The sequence below is a fragment of the Trichomycterus rosablanca genome, chromosome 1 (genome assembly GCF_030014385.1).
Source record: "Trichomycterus rosablanca isolate fTriRos1 chromosome 1, fTriRos1.hap1, whole genome shotgun sequence".
NCBI classification, from domain to species: domain Eukaryota; kingdom Metazoa; phylum Chordata; class Actinopteri; order Siluriformes; family Trichomycteridae; genus Trichomycterus; species Trichomycterus rosablanca.
This window is the reverse complement of record NC_085988.1, coordinates 64,744,618-64,762,925: the sequence shown is the minus strand read 5'-3', so window position 1 is coordinate 64,762,925 and position 18,308 is coordinate 64,744,618. Positions and strand designations below refer to the sequence as shown.

Below are 18,308 nucleotides of genomic sequence, written 5' to 3'. Positions count from 1 at the left end.
TTCTGACACCTTTCTATCAGAACCAGCATTAACTTCTTCAGCTCGTCTGTTGGATCGGACCACACGGGTCAGCCTTCGCTCCCCACGTGCATCAATGAGCCTTGGCCACCATGACCCTGTCACCGGTTTACCACTGTACCTTCCTTGGACCACTTTTGATAGACTGCAGACTGGGAACACCTAGTGCTGGACAATAATTCGATATCGATATATATCGCGATAGAAAATGTTTCAATAACGGTGATATGATTTTTAAACAAATTCGATCGATATGCTTACGTAAGTGCATGATGACGTACTCCACAGTTACCGCTCTGATTACACCACCTACAACACGGTGGATATTAGCGGCTAAATGAGTTCAACAGCTGTGAGTGAACGCGCATCCACAGTCAATCTGCGACCAGCCGTTCGAGGGGAAAAAAAGTCTCTGTGACTCTGAAAGTCTCCGGTGCACCAACAGACACACTTTAAGCCCATAATCTAATCATATCTATATATCTAAACCAATCAGAGATAGTGAAGGGCGGGACCAGCGTCATCACCGGCGGGCGTTACTCAGCGAAATATCATGGCGGAGCGTGTAGATTATGTGTGAGCATCTGTGCTGCTGTTACAGATGTTCGTTTTAATGTAAAAACATCAATCAATTATCGGTGATTAGAAGACGTGACGTGTTTGTCTCAGTTGTTGTTTTCTTTAGTTTACTGACGTGAAAAGAGTTTTGCGCTTCGCTTTCACCGCGACTCTCGACATAAATAAGCGATTTGCTCAGCGCTCGGCACCTAAGAAAAAAAGTTAGGCACACCAGTGCAACCAGTGCAAAAAGTTAGTCTAGAGCCCTGAGTGTTGCCAGATTGGGCGGTTTCCCTCTAAATTGGGCTTTTTTTTTTTTCACTTCCATTTAAAAGAGAATATTCAGTTTTAAGAAGCCCCAGCATTGTGGAAGGCTATTAAAAGTAAAGTCAATTTTCAATGCTGATTTGGCTTAATAGTGTTGGTCAGTCTGTATTATATTGTTGAAAGAAAATTAAAATTTGTTTTCCATGCATTCACGCTAGCATGTTCTGGGGTTCAGATGAGTCTCATCAGTACACACAAGTTTGCAGTCAAATGATCAAGTATTGCAAAGGAATATCTGTGAAATTCTTCCTCGTAATGTTAAGGTTATAGGCTATATTTTAGTTTTTTACTTGTCAGGGAAAATGAAAAAAAAAAATAAAAAGCTTATTATGCTAGGCTTGATGTAATTCTACATGGCACTCACTGCCTGTATAGGTAAACAAGTGAGTGACCAAAACACTACTAGATCAACAGCTACTTGCCACATAAAAAAAAAAAGGTATCAGGCAGTTTCTGTGCCACCCCTGTGTGAGCAGTGGTCTCAGTCTGGCCACCCCTATGGAAATTGTCTGGCTCCGCCACTGTCCACAGTTGAAAAAGAAGCAGATGAAATAGCTGATAAGAGATGAAGGACTAATTCAGTGGTGTATTCAGCTTGTATTTCTTGCCAGAAACCAAAAAAAGAGGTTTGCAGGTACAGCCATCCAATTTTGGTGGCAGTTTTTCTGACATTTGTATTATTCATATCGATATCGGAATTATATCGTATCGACCGAAATTAGGAGTTATATCGTGATATAAATTTTAGCCATATCGTCCAGCCCTAGGAACACCCCACAAGAGCTGCAGTTTTGGAGATGCTCTGACCCAGTCGTCTAGCCATCACAATTTGGCCCTTGTCAAACTGGCTCAAATACTTACGCTTGCCCATTTTTCCTGCTTCTAACACATCAACTTTGAGGATAAAATGTTCACTTGCTGTCTAATATATCCCACCCACTAACAGGTGCCGTGATGAAGAGATAATCAGTGTTATTCACTTCACCTGTCAGTAGTCATTATGTTATGCCTAGTCGGTGTATGTGTACTGACTATTACACTGACCTATACTCAGCATACAAAAGCTGTAAAACAATACTGGATCAAGATCAACTGCTAAACGAGCCATGATCAATTCAAAAATACTATTGCACAAGTTTATCACTTTTAGAAATATGCTCAGACATGTTCATCACATACACTATATGGACAAAAGTATTGGCACATCCCTTCTAATTTCTGAATTGATGTGTTTCAGCCACAACAATTGCTAACAGGTTTAATAAATCATCAATTATACAAATGAAATTACATGCTTCCAACTTTGCAGCACCAGTTTGAGGAAGGCACTTTCCTGTTACAGCATTACTGTGCCCCTGTGCACAAAGCAAATTCTGTAAAGACATGAAGAAACTCTTGGTTTAAAGAAATTTCAGTGGCCTGCACAGAGCCCTGACCTCAGCCCCACTGAACAGCTTTGAAATGAACTCGAACATCAATTGAGGCTCTCTTGACCAACACCAGTGCCTAAAAACTGGACCTCGACTGGTATCACAGTTTCACAAAGAAAAGCAGGTTTGCAGACCAAGGAGCTTACCAATCTAAGAGAGAGAAACAATTATAAATAGAAGAACATCCACCTGGAGCAAATTAATGCTCACAAGGCCAAAATGGAAATCCAGAAGGACACAACTCATAAAGTGACTCACTGCCGAATTCATTCAGCAGATGAACAATGTTACATTCGGAAGAAACTGCTCAGACAACTTTATTACATATCACATTAAGAAATATAGTTAAAGAAGTTCATTACATATGACATGCAACCTTGACCAAACTTAAGTTTAAAGCTACTATTATTTGTAAAAGGTTTAACCCAAAACTAAAAATTGGTCCATCACTAAAAAAGGCTTTTATTATTTTTACCTTACATTACAAAACACATAAATCAGGAATGATATGACTGGGTGGCGCAGCAGTAAAACATGCTAGTTCACCAGCGCTAACACCATCTCAAAGTGAATCTCATCTATGCTGATGGCTGGCCGAAGACCTACATAGACAATAATTGGCGAGTCTGAGGGAGGAAGGACCTTAGGGATTCCTCATAACTGATGCAATTACAACCTCTGCTGACTAATTGATAGCGCCTACACAAAGAGACCAGGTGTGTGGGGTGGGGGGGGTGGGGAGGGGGGGGATTATTAATGGAAATCAGTGACTATGTCCAAGATACATTTCTCCATATGAACCTGCCTTGCGCAGCTGAAAAGAAGCGGTCGGCTACTGCATATGTCAAAGCGGACACATGTTATTCATGGCCCTCCTCGGTCAGAAGTGGAGGTCTGCAGCAGTAGAGGCAGAAATACATATTGGGTAATTTCATATGACTAGATTGGAAAGAAAATTGGGGGGAAAATGTTATGACTAATTGGTCATGCAAGAAATTCTCCATTTGTTTTAGGATATGAAACATTCTCAGACACTTTGCTGTTATCCAGATGATGCCTTGGTGATGGTACTCAGTAAAAAAAATTTTTTACAAACCACATTTCAAGAAAAGTTGTGACATTGTGTAAAACACAATAAAATGATTTCCAATGTTTTACTGATCAGCTACATTGTAGTTTGTAAATGTTAACACATTTAGAATTTGATGCCTGCAACACACTCAAAAATGCTGGGACAGAGAAAAAGTAAGTGTGAAAGCACAACAGCAACCCAAAATACCTCAACATCAGAAGAAGAATGGCTTCACCAGAACAAGATCAACATTTTGGAATGGCCCAGCCAAAACCCAGACCTGAATCTAATTGAAAATCAGGGCTATGCACAGGACATGCCCTTGCAATGCTTGCAATGATGTGCCATGCTGAAGGACTCCTAACCAAAGAAACTGAATGCTGTTATAAAATCAAAAGGTCCTTCAACAAAGTATTAAAGGTGTGCATATTTTGTGCAACCGCATTACTGTAAATCTTTTATTTTTTATTCAGCTTGCTTTTCAATGAAATTGTACAGATTACAGGTCACATTAAAGGTGGAAAAGGATCTAAAATCATTTTTACAGTACAACAGTCTGACAGGGATAGGGATGTGTAGACTTGTATGTAGACTATATCCATCTTTTAATGTTAAATAATAAACAAATGATTGTAAGTGGCTTGTGAAGTGGAGCATTTTAGGCACCTTAATGGAATTTTGTCTGATGTTTTTCCATCATTAATTAATGTATTCTCCTGAAACACCAACTGAGTTTAGCTTAATGACTTTAATGAGCTAAAAGCAAAACCCAAAACACGCAGTGTGTTTTTCACCTCATTAGACTGTGTTTTGTGTATGTGGGTGGGTGTACATGATTTAATTCAATTAAGATTTTAAGGCAATGATTCGGTCCATACCAGACCAGATGATCTATTCATCCATTCATACAGTTTCATGCTCTTAGCAATTTAACTTTTAAAAAGTAATGTAGTGTAATAAACAAGCAATGGATATTTTTCCTTTTCAGTGTTAGGGTGCCTGCAACGTCTGGCGAACGTACCACCAATTCACAGCGTTGCAGGCGTTACAGAACAAAGAGCAGCGTGGCCTCAAATAGGAGGCCAGCTGATTAGGGCAACGACCTGCAGCTGTCAGCTTCCTACTTAAGGGGGCGTCGCCAGTCTGCAGGCGTCGCACCTTTGTTCTTTGTTTTCGACTGGCTGCACTGCTGCAGCCATTCCTTTTGCAGGGCTAGTTTGGTATCCCCAGGCGCCTGGTAGCGCGGTTGGGTGTGTAAGTCGTAAGACTGAGGTAACTTAGGGTCTTTGTTTCATTTAATAGGGAGAGCTGGTGCGATTCCTTACAGCCCTCGAGCTGTGGTTGTTTTGGCGTTGCCACATATGGTCCCCGCTTGCAAAGCTAGCAGCGGGTTAGCATCAGGCTAATTGCCACCTTCCGCAGTCCTTTAAAGGCGTGAACTTTTGTCAGGGTTATTCACTGCTGTTTGGTTGAGCGGTAAGTCGCCGCTCCTCCATGCGTGAATCCCCGGTTCGAATCCACTCGCCTGAACCCTTTTTCCAAACTCAGTCATCGGTTTCTTCCCAGTCTTTTAAACTGGTGACACAACCGATCCATTATTCCCCTCACAATTATCTTTACAAGTTTTGCCCCTTTTTACGGATTATTTACTGAGATCCGTTCTCTCATTTCAGCCTCATATTCAGAAGGCGAGTGTGTAACCTCAGCAACGCCGTAGCGTAGCGGGGTGATTATAATTGCCGCGAGTGAGCGACCCGGGTTCGCGCCTCGCGTTGGCTGCTTTTCTATTTTCTGTTTTTGTGTTTCCTTTTCAGTTGCCAGTGACGAGAAAGGCGTCGTTCGGGATTTCCCGAATTGTTTTTGTTTAACTCCTTTCCTTTGTTCATCTGTATATATATATTTATTGTTAATAAATATCATTTTTTGCTCCGCATCTTTGGGTCCTACGCCTTCATTCATTACAGAAAGGTGCGACCAGTTATGGACCCAGCGGAGACTCCCCCTGTGATTGACGTGCTTCGTCACCAGGGGGTTGCTTTAGGTCGACACGAGCTGGCGCTTTCAGAGCTGGCTCAGCGGGTAACTGAAATTGCCCAGCTGCTGCCATCTCTGGGTGCCGGTTCGGGTTCCCCCAACCATCCTCCCGCCCCCGCAGCGGTTCCAGTAGGAGTTGAAACCCCCATTCCGCCCCCCGAGCGTTTTTCAGGGGAGGCGAAGAAATGTCGAGGCTTCCTCCTACAATGCTCCCTCACATTCGAGCTTCAGCCGTCCCGCTTCCCTTCTGAGCGCTCCAAGGTCGCGTTTATAATATCTTTGCTGACAGGCAAAGCCTTGGAGTGGGCTACTGCCCTGTGGGAACAGAACGCTCCGGAGTGTTCTTCAGAGTCCTTGTTCACGGAGGCTCTGAGGGATACTTTCTTTCATCCCACGGGGGGAAGGGAGGCGGGTCCGCGTTTGCTCGAGCTGTCCCAAGGGGGGCGCTCAGTCGCCGACTACGTCATTGAGTTTCGTACTCTGGCGGCTGAGTGCGGTTGGGACGAGGGGGCATTAGTCGCCATTTTCCATCGTGGTCTAGGAGAGAGAATTAAAGATGAGCTGGCCACTCGAGACCTTCCCACTTCTCTCAAGGCCTTCTATCTCCTAGCCACCTCGATCGACACCCGACTCCGACAACGTAACCGGGAGCGAGGGCCTCACCCACCCTTTTATCGGCCTCAGGGCCAGCCCCGGCCCGTTTCGGGAGATCAGGACCCAGAACCCATGCAACTGGGATCGACTCGGGGAGCCGCCCCACGACCATCCGACCCCGCCTCGAGAGTCCGACCTCGGTTAAACGAGTAGGCCACTCTCGGGGTAGGGAGTCGAGGGCGAGCCATACCATCATCCCTGAACAGGGTCTTTTCCTTAGCGCATCGTTGCATTGGGACTCTGGGACCACTGATCTCCAGGTCTGTGTCGATTCAGGCGCGGTGGAAAATTTTATTGATCGCCATCTGGTGCACGGGTTGGGGATTGATCTTCAGCCGCTACGAGTCCCCATAGTGGTTCACGCTGTGGACGACCGGGCGGTGGCCGGGAGCCCGATCACGCATCAAACGCCTCCTCTCACGATGCGTTTGGGGAGGCACGAGGAGCGGGTCACATTTTTGGTGACCCAGGTTCCTCAACTCCAAGTGGTCCTGGGGCACTCGTGGCTGAAGAGGCACAATCCTCAAATTGATTGGCAAACCGGGTCAATCTTCGCCTGGGGAACACGGTGCCAGGATGCTTGCCTGTTGCCAGCAAGCATGTCATCGGCACCACAATCGCCTGTTGCGATGACCCCTGATTTGACCCGGGTACCTCCCGTGTACCATGACCTACAGGAGGTGTTTAGCAAATCCCGGGCGCGGGACTTGCCCCCACACAGACCTTTCGATTGTGCTATTAATTTGCTTCCTGGCACTTCTCCTCCTAGGGGGCGCCTCTTCTCCCTGTCGGGACCGGAGAGGATCGCCATGGAGGAATATGTCAAGGAGGCGCTCGATCAGGGGTTCATCCGACCATCGTCCTCCCCAGCTGGGGCAGGATTTTTCTTTGTGGGAAAGAAGGATGGAACTTTGCGCCCCTGTATCGATTATCGAGGTCTGAACGCTATAACGGTTAAGGATCGTTATCCGCTGCCGCTGATGGCCACAGCTTTTGAAGCTCTTCAGCGAGCTTCAATTTTTACGAAGCTAGATCTTCGCAGCGCGTATAACTTGATTCGTATCCGGCGAGGGGACGAATGGAAGACTGCGTTCATTACGCCCACGGGACACTATGAATATCTAGTGATGCCCTTTGGGTTAATGAATGCCCCCGCGGTCTTTCAACGCTTTATCAATGAGGCTTTGCGGGAGGCCCTTGACAGATACGTCTATGTCTATCTGGACGATATCTTAATCTTTAGCCGATCCATCGAAGAACATGTCAGGCACGTTCGTCGGGTTCTCCAGCTTTTGCTCGACCATCACTTGTTCGTCAAGCTGGAGAAATCCGTTTTCCATACCCCATCAGTGTCTTTTTTGGGGTTTATAGTTTCACAAAGTGTCCTGCGAATGGATCCGGTTAAGATCAAATCTGTGGAGGATTGGCCAACTCCTAGTTCCGTACGCCATGTGCAAAGATTTCTGGGCTTTGCCAACTTTTTCCGGCGATTCATTCGGAACTTCAGTTCGGTCGCCGCTCCTTTGACGGCTCTCACAGGGAAGGGTCCGTTTAAATGGACGGTGCAGGCCCAACAAGCCTTCAATAGGCTCAAGTCTCTCTTGACAACTGCTCCTGTATTGCAGTTGCCCGACCCAGAGGAATCTTTCATAGTGGAAGTGGATGCCTCTGATGTTGGGGTTGGGGCGGTTTTGTCCCAGAGAGGGGGTCCGGAAAAGAAGCTCCACCCATGCGCTTTCTTTTCGCACCGTCTAACTCCTGCTGAGCGTAACTACCCGGTAGGAGATAAGGAGCTTTTGGCCATCAAGCTGGCGCTAGATGAGTGGCGACATTGGCTAGAGGGGGCAAAACATCCCTTCCTTGTCTGGACAGACCATAAGAATCTGTCATTTATCCAGCAAGCGAAGCGGATGAATTCCCGTCAGGCTCGGTGGTCACTTTTTTTTGGTCGGTTTCATTTCACCCTTTCTTACAGACCAGGGTCGAAAAATGTTAAGCCTGACTCGCTGTCTAGACAGTGGGAATCGACCAGACCCGAAACCGACCCTGATCCTATCATCCCCCCTAGTCAAATTGCTGCCCCAGTAACGTGGGGCATATTTAAAACAGTGAGAGACGCTCAAGTTGTTGAGCCCGACCCAGGTGGAGGTCCACCTGACCGGATGTTTGTACCATCAACAGTCCGCCGTCAGGTGTTTGAATGGGCTCACGCGTCCTCGTTTGCGGCTCATCCAGGAGTCTCTAAGACCCTGGTGTTCTTGCGCCGAAGGTTCTGGTGGCCAGGGATGGAGAGTCAGGTCAAGGACCTTGTCCGTACCTGCGCTATCTGTGCGACTAATAAAAGCACAAGAGAGCGTCCTCGTGGACTCCTCCATCCATTACCAGTACCCTCTAGACCGTGGTCCCACCTGGCACTGGATTTCGTCACGGGTTTGCCAATATCCAGGGGATTCACGGTGGTACTGGTGATTGTAGACCGGTTCACCAAATCTTGCCTTTTCATTCCGATGCCCAAGCTCCCGTCCGCCATGGCTACCGCACAGGCTGTTCTGCAACATGTGGTGAGAGCACATGGGGTCCCGTCCGACATTGTGTCGGATCGGGGTCCACAGTTCATTAGCCAGTGCTGGCGAGCATTTTGCCAACTTCTCGGCGCGACGGCCAGCTTATCCTCGGGATATCATCCCGAGTCCAACGGGCAATCGGAGCGGGTCATTCAAGATCTAGGCAAGATGCTTCGGTGCTTGACTGCAGGTAATCCAGCCACTTGGGCGGATAAGCTGTTGTGGGCTGAATTTGCTCACAATACCCTGCACCATGCCGCTCTGGGTATGTCACCATTTGAGGCACAGTTCGGCTATCCCCCTCCGCTGTTTCCTGATCAGGAACAAGAGGTTGCGGTGCCGACTGTGCAGCAACATATCCGTCGCTGCCGCGCCGCCTGGCGGAAAGCAAGACAGGCCCTTTTGGCCTCTCAGCGCTCCATGAAGCGCAATGCTGACCGTAGGCGACAGCCGGCTCTTACGTTCCGTCCGGGCCAACGTGTCCTCCTATCGACGAGGGATCTCCCCGTCAAAGGTACCACTCACAAGCTGGCACCGAGGTACATTGGCCCGTTCAAGGTAGTCCGACGGATTAACCCGGTGACATATAGGTTGGAGTTGCCCCCCAGGATGAAGGCGCATCCGACCTTTCATGTCTCCCAACTTCGCCCGTTCGCGGGTAGGGGAGCTTTACCCCCCCCACAACCTCCCGCCCCTCGTATCATCCAGGGTGCCCCTGCATTTACGGTCCGCCGTCTCCTGGATAGCAGGAAAGTGCAGGGTAGCACTCAATACCTGGTGGATTGGGAAGGTTACGGCCCCGAGGAACGTTCATGGGTACCGGCTCGACGCATCCTGGACCCTGAACTGATTCGTGAGTACCGAAGGAACCGGTCTGCGGGTCTTGGGACCTCGGGAGCTGTCCCTAGAGGGGGGGGTCCTGTTAGGGTGCCTGCAACGTCTGGCGAACGTACCACCAATTCACAGCGTTGCAGGCGTTACAGAACAAAGAGCAGCGTGGCCTCAAATAGGAGGCCAGCTGATTAGGGCAACGACCTGCAGCTGTCAGCTTCCTACTTAAGGGGGCGTCGCCAGTCTGCAGGCGTCGCACCTTTGTTCTTTGTTTTCGACTGGCTGCACTGCTGCAGCCATTCCTTTTGCAGGGCTAGTTTGGTATCCCCAGGCGCCTGGTAGCGCGGTTGGGTGTGTAAGTCGTAAGACTGAGGTAACTTAGGGTCTTTGTTTCATTTAATAGGGAGAGCTGGTGCGATTCCTTACAGCCCTCGAGCTGTGGTTGTTTTGGCGTTGCCACATATGGTCCCCGCTTGCAAAGCTAGCAGCGGGTTAGCATCAGGCTAATTGCCACCTTCCGCAGTCCTTTAAAGGCGTGAACTTTTGTCAGGGTTATTCACTGCTGTTTGGTTGAGCGGTAAGTCGCCGCTCCTCCATGCGTGAATCCCCGGTTCGAATCCACTCGCCTGAACCCTTTTTCCAAACTCAGTCATCGGTTTCTTCCCAGTCTTTTAAACTGGTGACACAACCGATCCATTATTCCCCTCACAATTATCTTTACAAGTTTTGCCCCTTTTTACGGATTATTTACTGAGATCCGTTCTCTCATTTCAGCCTCATATTCAGAAGGCGAGTGTGTAACCTCAGCAACGCCGTAGCGTAGCGGGGTGATTATAATTGCCGCGAGTGAGCGACCCGGGTTCGCGCCTCGCGTTGGCTGCTTTTCTATTTTCTGTTTTTGTGTTTCCTTTTCAGTTGCCAGTGACGAGAAAGGCGTCGTTCGGGATTTCCCGAATTGTTTTTGTTTAACTCCTTTCCTTTGTTCATCTGTATATATATATTTATTGTTAATAAATATCATTTTTTGCTCCGCATCTTTGGGTCCTACGCCTTCATTCATTACATTCAGTAATCAAATAGTAAAAGAAATCTGACTCACAATTGACTTGTTAGATTTTTAAAGCATTCAAACATAAAAGTATTTTATGTTTTTCTCCCATTTTCTCCCAATTTTAGTGTAGTCAATTTGTCCTCCGCTGCTGGGGATCCCCAATTTTTTTGCTGTTGATGAGGGTATATTGCTGCTCACAACCCATGCACAGCCCTTAACGGAACCCTTTTCCACCCATGCAGGCTGCACAGGCACTTCTATCTGCCAATCAGGGTCCATACACAATGTAGACCCCAATGAAGACCCCGCCCACATATTCCAGTCATCCCTCCCTGCAGGCACTGCCAATTATGCCCGCTAGATGGCACACAGCCAACCGGTGGCAACGATGAGTTTCAAACTGAGGAGTTCCGAATTTCGTCGCCGGTGTGATAGAGGAATATCCTGCTGCGCCACCTGGGCGCATTAAATATTATTTATACAGTTAAAATTTAAGAATGAATATCATAGGCAATATTTTAAAATCAGTTATAGATCTAGCATTTCACAATTAGCTATATGGCAAACATCCCAAAAATGATTTATACAGCCAAAATGTAAGAATCAATATCATAGGTAATATTTCAGTTATAGATCAGTTATAGATCCAGCATTCCCTAATTAATTATATAGCAAACATCCCAAAATCAATTATATTGCTAACATCTAACAATCAATCGTATAGCCAACATTCCTAAGTCTAAAATCAAGCCATTATTCCGTTAATATTCTGACCAGGAAAAAAATGTTTTAGTAATATAGACAACATTAGACATTTAATTACATAGCTAACATTCCAGATACAGTTTTACAGCCCACATTTCATACTCTATTATACAGCCAACATGCAGGAATCAATTACATAGCCACCATTTCAAGTTCTATTATAAAGCCAAGATTTAAAAATCAAGAATAATTTATAACTCCAACATAAAAGCCAGCATTTCAAAATGAATTATACTCTTAACTTTACAGAATCAATATTGTTTAATCACGCTTTCAAATCGATGTTTAATTATACATTTCCAATTTCAGAGCCCTCACACATGCACACACATACGCCACACAGCAGTTTCTCTCATGTTCAGAACACAAAACACACACACACACACACACACACATATACACTAAGGTTTCACCTATTGTGATACAAAAAGACAGGAGAGCTAAAAGACGTTTCTTTCAGGCTGATTTCTCACATTAGGGGAGGGTGATTACGCAAGCAGGATATCCTGCTTGTACACACATGAAATTTGGCATCACAGACAAAAAGAGCAAACACAAAACAGCACGCAGGACCACGATTCGTAAGCCACTTCCTCTTCTTAGAGCCTAACTCTTCTCGTTCATGTTGTTATTTGGTCTATGCTTTTCCTGAACACAAAGTACATATGATTAAGATCAGAGTGCTTGTTATTACACATTGTCTGTCCCAGAGACAGAAGTAATCTTTGATCTTAAGAGTCAAGAGCTCTTTTTCTACTGTTACACGTCCACATATGTTCCTACTGTTTCAAAACCTGAGGAATTTCGAGTTCAACCATAACATTCCAGCAGTGACCACTTCTTTTTCCTCGCTCTAGTTACCCATTCTTCATTCATGTCCCAGGCGCAACATAACATGGTACAACAAATTCCATCCAGGGATTTAAAACTTAGGTACAGGGTTATTTTAGGGCAAAAATGATAAAAGGAAAGTAAAAAGATGTGAGTGTAACAAATACATTTAAAGTCTTTTACTAACTTTCAGGTTTTCTAAAAATATCCTGTGGCATACAGATACATAAATCAACAGGAAGATGGTTCAGATGTGCACAATAGTTGTGCACACACACAGAAACTAAATAATTGAACTCTCACTGCATGGCAGTCCTAAAATTAGTTAGCACACTATTTAGTATATAGAATGTTATATGAAGCACAAGAGCTCTCTTATGCTCCGTGTGCATCCTGGTACAGTGAATTTCAGGGTGAAATGTGTTTATGTAAATGTGATGCTCCTTATCCACTGCAGTCACTGCTTATTCACATTCTCATTTCATTTATCACTCTCTACTCATTCAAGTTTTAGGGAAGCCACAGCTTCTAATTCCAATGTATGCCAATAAACTAATTGTGTAGAAAAGTTCTATAATGTCAATTAAGTACTAGTTACTTGCTAGTAATTATGATTTGCAATAGTTCTGTTGACAGTTTGACTTTCCTTTCTGGCCATGGTAAGAGATCATAGTTCCATGTATATATTAATGGGTGCAGTCAAACTATCTCTGTTTTTATGGGCACAGAAAAGTCCCTAACTATAGTTATTTATAATAACCAATGAGAAACTAGGTCATGACACAAAGTTACATGACATATACAGTATGTTTTTACACCATCAAATTATTATTCCAAATGGCTTTTACAGCCACACCCTATTCAAGGTTTGTTTGTTTGTTTAATTTTATTTTAAGTTCATGTTTTTATAGTTGCATTACACTCATAGTCACAGGTTACATCTGATTCATCAGTCAACATCAAACGGCGTCACTGGCAATTTTGTATCTCCAGTTCACTTACAAGTAGAAGGTAACCGGAGCACCCAAAGAAAACTCCCGAACTGCTCCACCTGGGAATCAAACCCAGGACTTTCTTTCTGTAAAACCTCAATGCTGAGCCACAATGCCGCCCCCCTATTCACTTTAAAAGTGAAAATAAGAAAGTCTAATAAGGATGTGTCAACTATAAGGTGGAATAAAAATCCATTATATAAGATAAGCATGCAAAGAAATTAAATGGAAACACCCTTGACAGAACACCCATCCATCAGAGGGCAAAACACACTTACTAACATGTTATACCTAGGAGCAATTTAATGCAATCAATTAGGCACCTTTGAGTACCCAGGGAGACCCACAGTAATACAGTCAGAACAAACTGTGCCTCTGTGACTGTTTTACTTAAATGTCACCAAATTATCCAGCAGTATGTAAATATCTGGGACAGAAAGACCAGTTCTGACATCCTGGAATAGATTCAAAATAAGTATGGGGTTAGCATGGAGTCATTCAACAACACTGAATGAAATCCAACCAAACTGCACTCTGTAATTTACATCTGAGCTCATTAATTATAACCCCAGTTTACTCTTCCTTCAACAGAACATAAATCTTTTTGTATAAGAATTTTGAGTTGTTGTAAATCAGCTCTGCTCTGCCTGTTATCCCAGTCCCAGTGTGTGTGTGTGTGTGTGTGTGTGTGTGTGTGTGTGTGTGTGTGGAGGTCGGAGAGGTTGATGAGTCACCACTTCCAACAACATTCATTCACTTTGCTGTGGCTGCAAGCGCAGTGCCGACACAAATGTTGCAGTTTTATTACACTTGTCTGCTTCCTCCATCTGCAGCCTATATCACCCAGTCTGTCTGTCTATACGCAATCCTACATGCTTCTGAGTTCAACTGAGTCACAACCGAGTTATATGAAACCAAGGATGAGAACCTATTTAAATGGGAAAGTTTTTCATGTTTCAGTATGTCTGATCTCTGTTAAAAGAAACCAACAGAAGCACACTAAAACAGAATGGTTAACCACTAGGGTTAACAGAAATACGTCATGTGACTAATTTTGGTCTACTATTTTTTATTGGAGCATACCATCTAGGATGCAGTTACAAACTTGGGACATTACTAAATTAAATTAAATTAAATTCTGAGTTAATAAAGCAGCTACAGAAGATTTGGAAAGTATTTTGACACCTTGACTTTTTGCACACATTTTGCCTATAAATATACACTTACTCACAATGATGAAGTAAGAACATATTTCAGAGTAATTTGGACAAATAATATAAAAATCCAAAACTTAAATCTTGTAAACTTCATTATTTACAATTATTTAGACCCTTTATTTAAATTTTTGTAGAAGCCCCTTTGGTGAGAATTCCAGCTGCAACTCTTCTTGGTTTTGCCTGAGCTTTGCAATCCTGTATACGGGCAGTTTATCCCATTCTTTATGGCCATTGTTTCTCTCGAGCTGTCAGATTGTATGACAAATACATGTAAACTGCTATCTTCATGTCTCTCCACAGATGTTAAGACTGGACTTCGGTAAGGCCACTCAAGGACATTCTAAGACAGACCTTGGGTGGGATGGAATAATGCAGGTAATGTACAGTGCCTGTTGGTGACAGACATAGTGTTTACTGTCATGCCCAAAGAGTTTCCCTGACCAGAGAATTTTTTCCTCATGTTGCCAGAGTCTGTTGCATACTGTTTAGCAAGCTCCAAGAGGGCTGTCATAGGGCTGTCACTCAACACTGGCATCTGTCTGGCCGCTCTGCCATAAAGGCCTGATTTACAGAGTGCTGCAGAGATGGTTGTCTTCCATCTCACACAGGAGTTTTAAAGCTGTTTTTTAAGATTCTTTTTTACCTTCCTGACCAAGGACTTTTTGCCCAGATGTTCAGGGTGTCTGAAAGAGAACCAGTTGAGAACCACTAGATTAGCAGCTCTCTGCTAAAAAAGTAAAGAACTATGGGATGCTCCTTAAAAAGTCAAAGTAAATCCCACTGCATTGCACATATATATCTAGGTAAGTATTTTTATATTTTAAATTACACTTTTTCATATTTTTGTTCATCCTGTATTGTCATTAAGAAAATAACCACTAAGCTGCCCAGGTGGCGCAGCAGGATATTCCGCTAGCACACCAGCGCTGAGATTCTGAACTCCTCGGTTCGAAGTTCGGTGTTGCCACCAGTCGACTGGGCCCCATCTAGCAGGCATAATTGGCAGTGCCTGCAGCAGACACAGTTCTGCTAGGGTGGGATGACTGGACTATGTGGGTGGGGTCTTCTGTGTAAGGACCCTGACTGGCAGATAGAGGTGCCTGTGCAGAGTGCATAGGTGAAAAAGGGTTCCGCTAAGGGCTGCGCGTGGGTCGGAGGAGGCGTGAGCAGCAATATACCCACCTCGACTGCAATCAGGGATCCCCAGCAGTGGAAGACAAATTGACTATGCTAAATTGGGAGGAAATGCATGAATAAAAATAGAAAAAAAGAAAATAGCCACTAGTTTTCTTCAGTCTTAGCATGTATAATTAGAGATGTTCTACACTATGGCAGCCAAATGTTTTCTGTCATCAGTGCACCGTAGTGGTGTCTGGTTCCAAGTTCTTTACTTGCTGTCAGTTTAATAGGATTGGGATTTGTGACTACAGATAACTTCTAATACTACTGACACTTAAGGAAAAAAAACATGTACATAAATAAATGTGGTAATTATGTATTAACGTTATCCTTTTTTTTTTTTAAACAAAAGCATAAATTATGTGATTTATATTTAGTTTACATTTACAGTAGACATTAATGTAAAATGAAGAACTACCATTTTTGACAACTGACAAATTACAGGACTGACATACTGGTGGAGTTAAAGGTATACACACACTTGTATAAAAAATATGTCGTGGCAGACTTGGAATTGTAATAATTTCTGCAACTGTACTTTTATGTGAATAAAAATTCTTTCATAAATATTTTTTTTTCTCTGAATGATGACAAAATCTGACTAAAACTTACATTGTTAATTTGATGATTAATTATAAGAAAGTTTTATGTTGTCATATAATCTTCTAAGATGACCTCCTGATTCCTCGATAGTCTTTATGATTTGCTAGAACTGATAAATTCCCCAAAAATATTTGACTGCATCCATTTGACTGAGCGATACAAAATACAATGGAAAAGTCTAGGTAAAATTGGGAAAGTCTAGGGGGCTGTGTACAGATCTTAGCCCTTGTTGAGTCTTAACATTCTGTATACTTGCTGTATTCTAACAGTCAAAAATGAGTTCACGAAACCCCTAAACGAATGGAGCTTACTTAAATCCCAAACATACTGTGCGAAAAGAAACATCCTGTCATTCATCACAAACTTTGTGAATATCTGGCGTCTTTCTAGGAAAAGTCTCGGGTTGAAATAAGATTGGGGGGATGTTATCTGCTAATAATCATACTAGTGGGTCATTTTTGAGCCTTAATACAACACAAGGGTTAAATGTGGATCATAAATGTCTAGTCCTTTAAACCTTTTCTAAGCAACTTTGGTTCTTAAGATCATCTGTCCAAACACAGACGACACTACACACACTCAAGCAAGTTTTACATCACTATTGTAATGGCTATTTTTTCTCATTTTAGTTTTAAACTAGTTAAGTTTAAAGGTGTAGAAAAAACAGCTCTTGTTATTGACATCCCATCACTGTTATAACTTGTTCCTTACAGGTTTATGTAAATTGTCGACTTTGTCTGTAAGTAAACAATTAGATAAGGAGTCAGAAAAGAAACAATCACATGGCGAATGCACACACACACAAAAAATAATAAACCAGTAAAACCAACTGAAGATCCACACTGCAGTTGGCATATTTTGGCACACTGGAAATGAGCCTCGAACCATGCGCTCGGATTTATGTGTATGTATTTTATGTGCATTTTTATTCATATTTAAAGATATAGTATGCAAGCCAGTGTGGTACATTCAGAAGTGCATTGTGTCGGGATCTAGCACATGCACTGTGTTTAAATATTGAACTATGCCGGTTTACATGGAGTGGATTGCTCTTTGATTCGAGCACAGAGCCTCCACTGTCTACCTTAGGAAGCACCGATCTTGAATGTAACGCTGACATTTGGGTGCCCACAAATGCAAGTCCTGATATTAAATGCAATATAATGCCCACAAAACCACCCACGCATTACCACCCAGCTGTTAAATATACTCAACTTAAAAGTCTCATGTGTCCCTGTCAATGATCGCACAGCTACTCTTCGTCGCAATTAATGCCATTCTTTTTTTTCCAACAGTGGGTACGATATCCGCAGTCAGCAACCATACAAGCCAAACAAAGCGAACAATAACTGACAGGTCTAGAAAACAAGAGTCCTACCTGGCTGGAACATACTTTGGAAATAAAAGATGACCAGAATAAAAGATCCCAAACAAGTGGCAAGCACCATCCGGCAAATCCTGCTCATCCTCATCAGGTCGAACAGAGTCTGTTTCATGGCTTTTAACAGCGGGCAGACAGCGAGAGAAGGAGCGGTAGAGAGACGCTGAGAAAGAACTGGAGAGAACGAGAGAGAGCGAGTTACTGAGCGCAGCTCTCCGTGCAGCCTTCTGACTGAGTGGCGCTTTACTGATGCTGAAGCTGCTGCGCTGATAAACTGCTACGATCGCCGAGCAACAGGGTTGCCAGATTGGACTGATTAACATTCTGAGTCGCCGAACGGTTTGGTTGGTATTCCGACGCCCTAGTGGTCTGTAATTTATGTCAACAGCGTACTTCTCCCTAGTATTGCAGAGATAAACGGAACGTCAAAAAAACATTGTCTGCAACTTTAGTAAACAAGCCACGTCTTTACAATATTGTTTTCTGAAATTGACTTACCCTTTGATTCAGTTCTCTTACAGATCAAAAAGGCCAGCTCCATAGTGGGGTCTGAACAGGACTCAGTTCAGCAGGTAGCAGAGTTAAGAATGCTCACAAAGCTTAACTCGATAATCAGAAACAATTCACATCCACTTCATATTCTGGAGGGGTTTCGACAGAGCACCTTCAGTCACAGACTTCCTGATTCCTCCTAAATGCAGGACTGAACGCCACAGAAAATCTTTTCTTATAACTGCTATCACTGCTATAATTTTATAATCATTTATAATAAATACCTACTTTTGTATGCTATGCATGCAC

General features: G+C 43.8%; 1 protein-coding gene across 2 annotated transcripts in view; it reads right to left on the bottom strand.

The window, feature by feature from the left end:
- chst11 (carbohydrate (chondroitin 4) sulfotransferase 11) overlaps positions 1 to 17,631 on the bottom strand; it is a 103,621-nt gene extending 85,990 nt beyond the window's left edge. Inside the window, exon 1 of one of the 2 annotated variants that reach the window (XM_062995033.1) lies at positions 17,505 to 17,631. In XM_062995033.1, the coding sequence (XP_062851103.1) occupies positions 17,505 to 17,622 (118 nt within the window). In that variant the 5' untranslated portion in view covers positions 17,623 to 17,631. The remainder of the gene's footprint in view (positions 1 to 17,504) is intronic. The other variant, XM_062995041.1, reaches the window with a different exon arrangement.
- Positions 17,632 to 18,308: the final 677 nt, after the last annotated feature.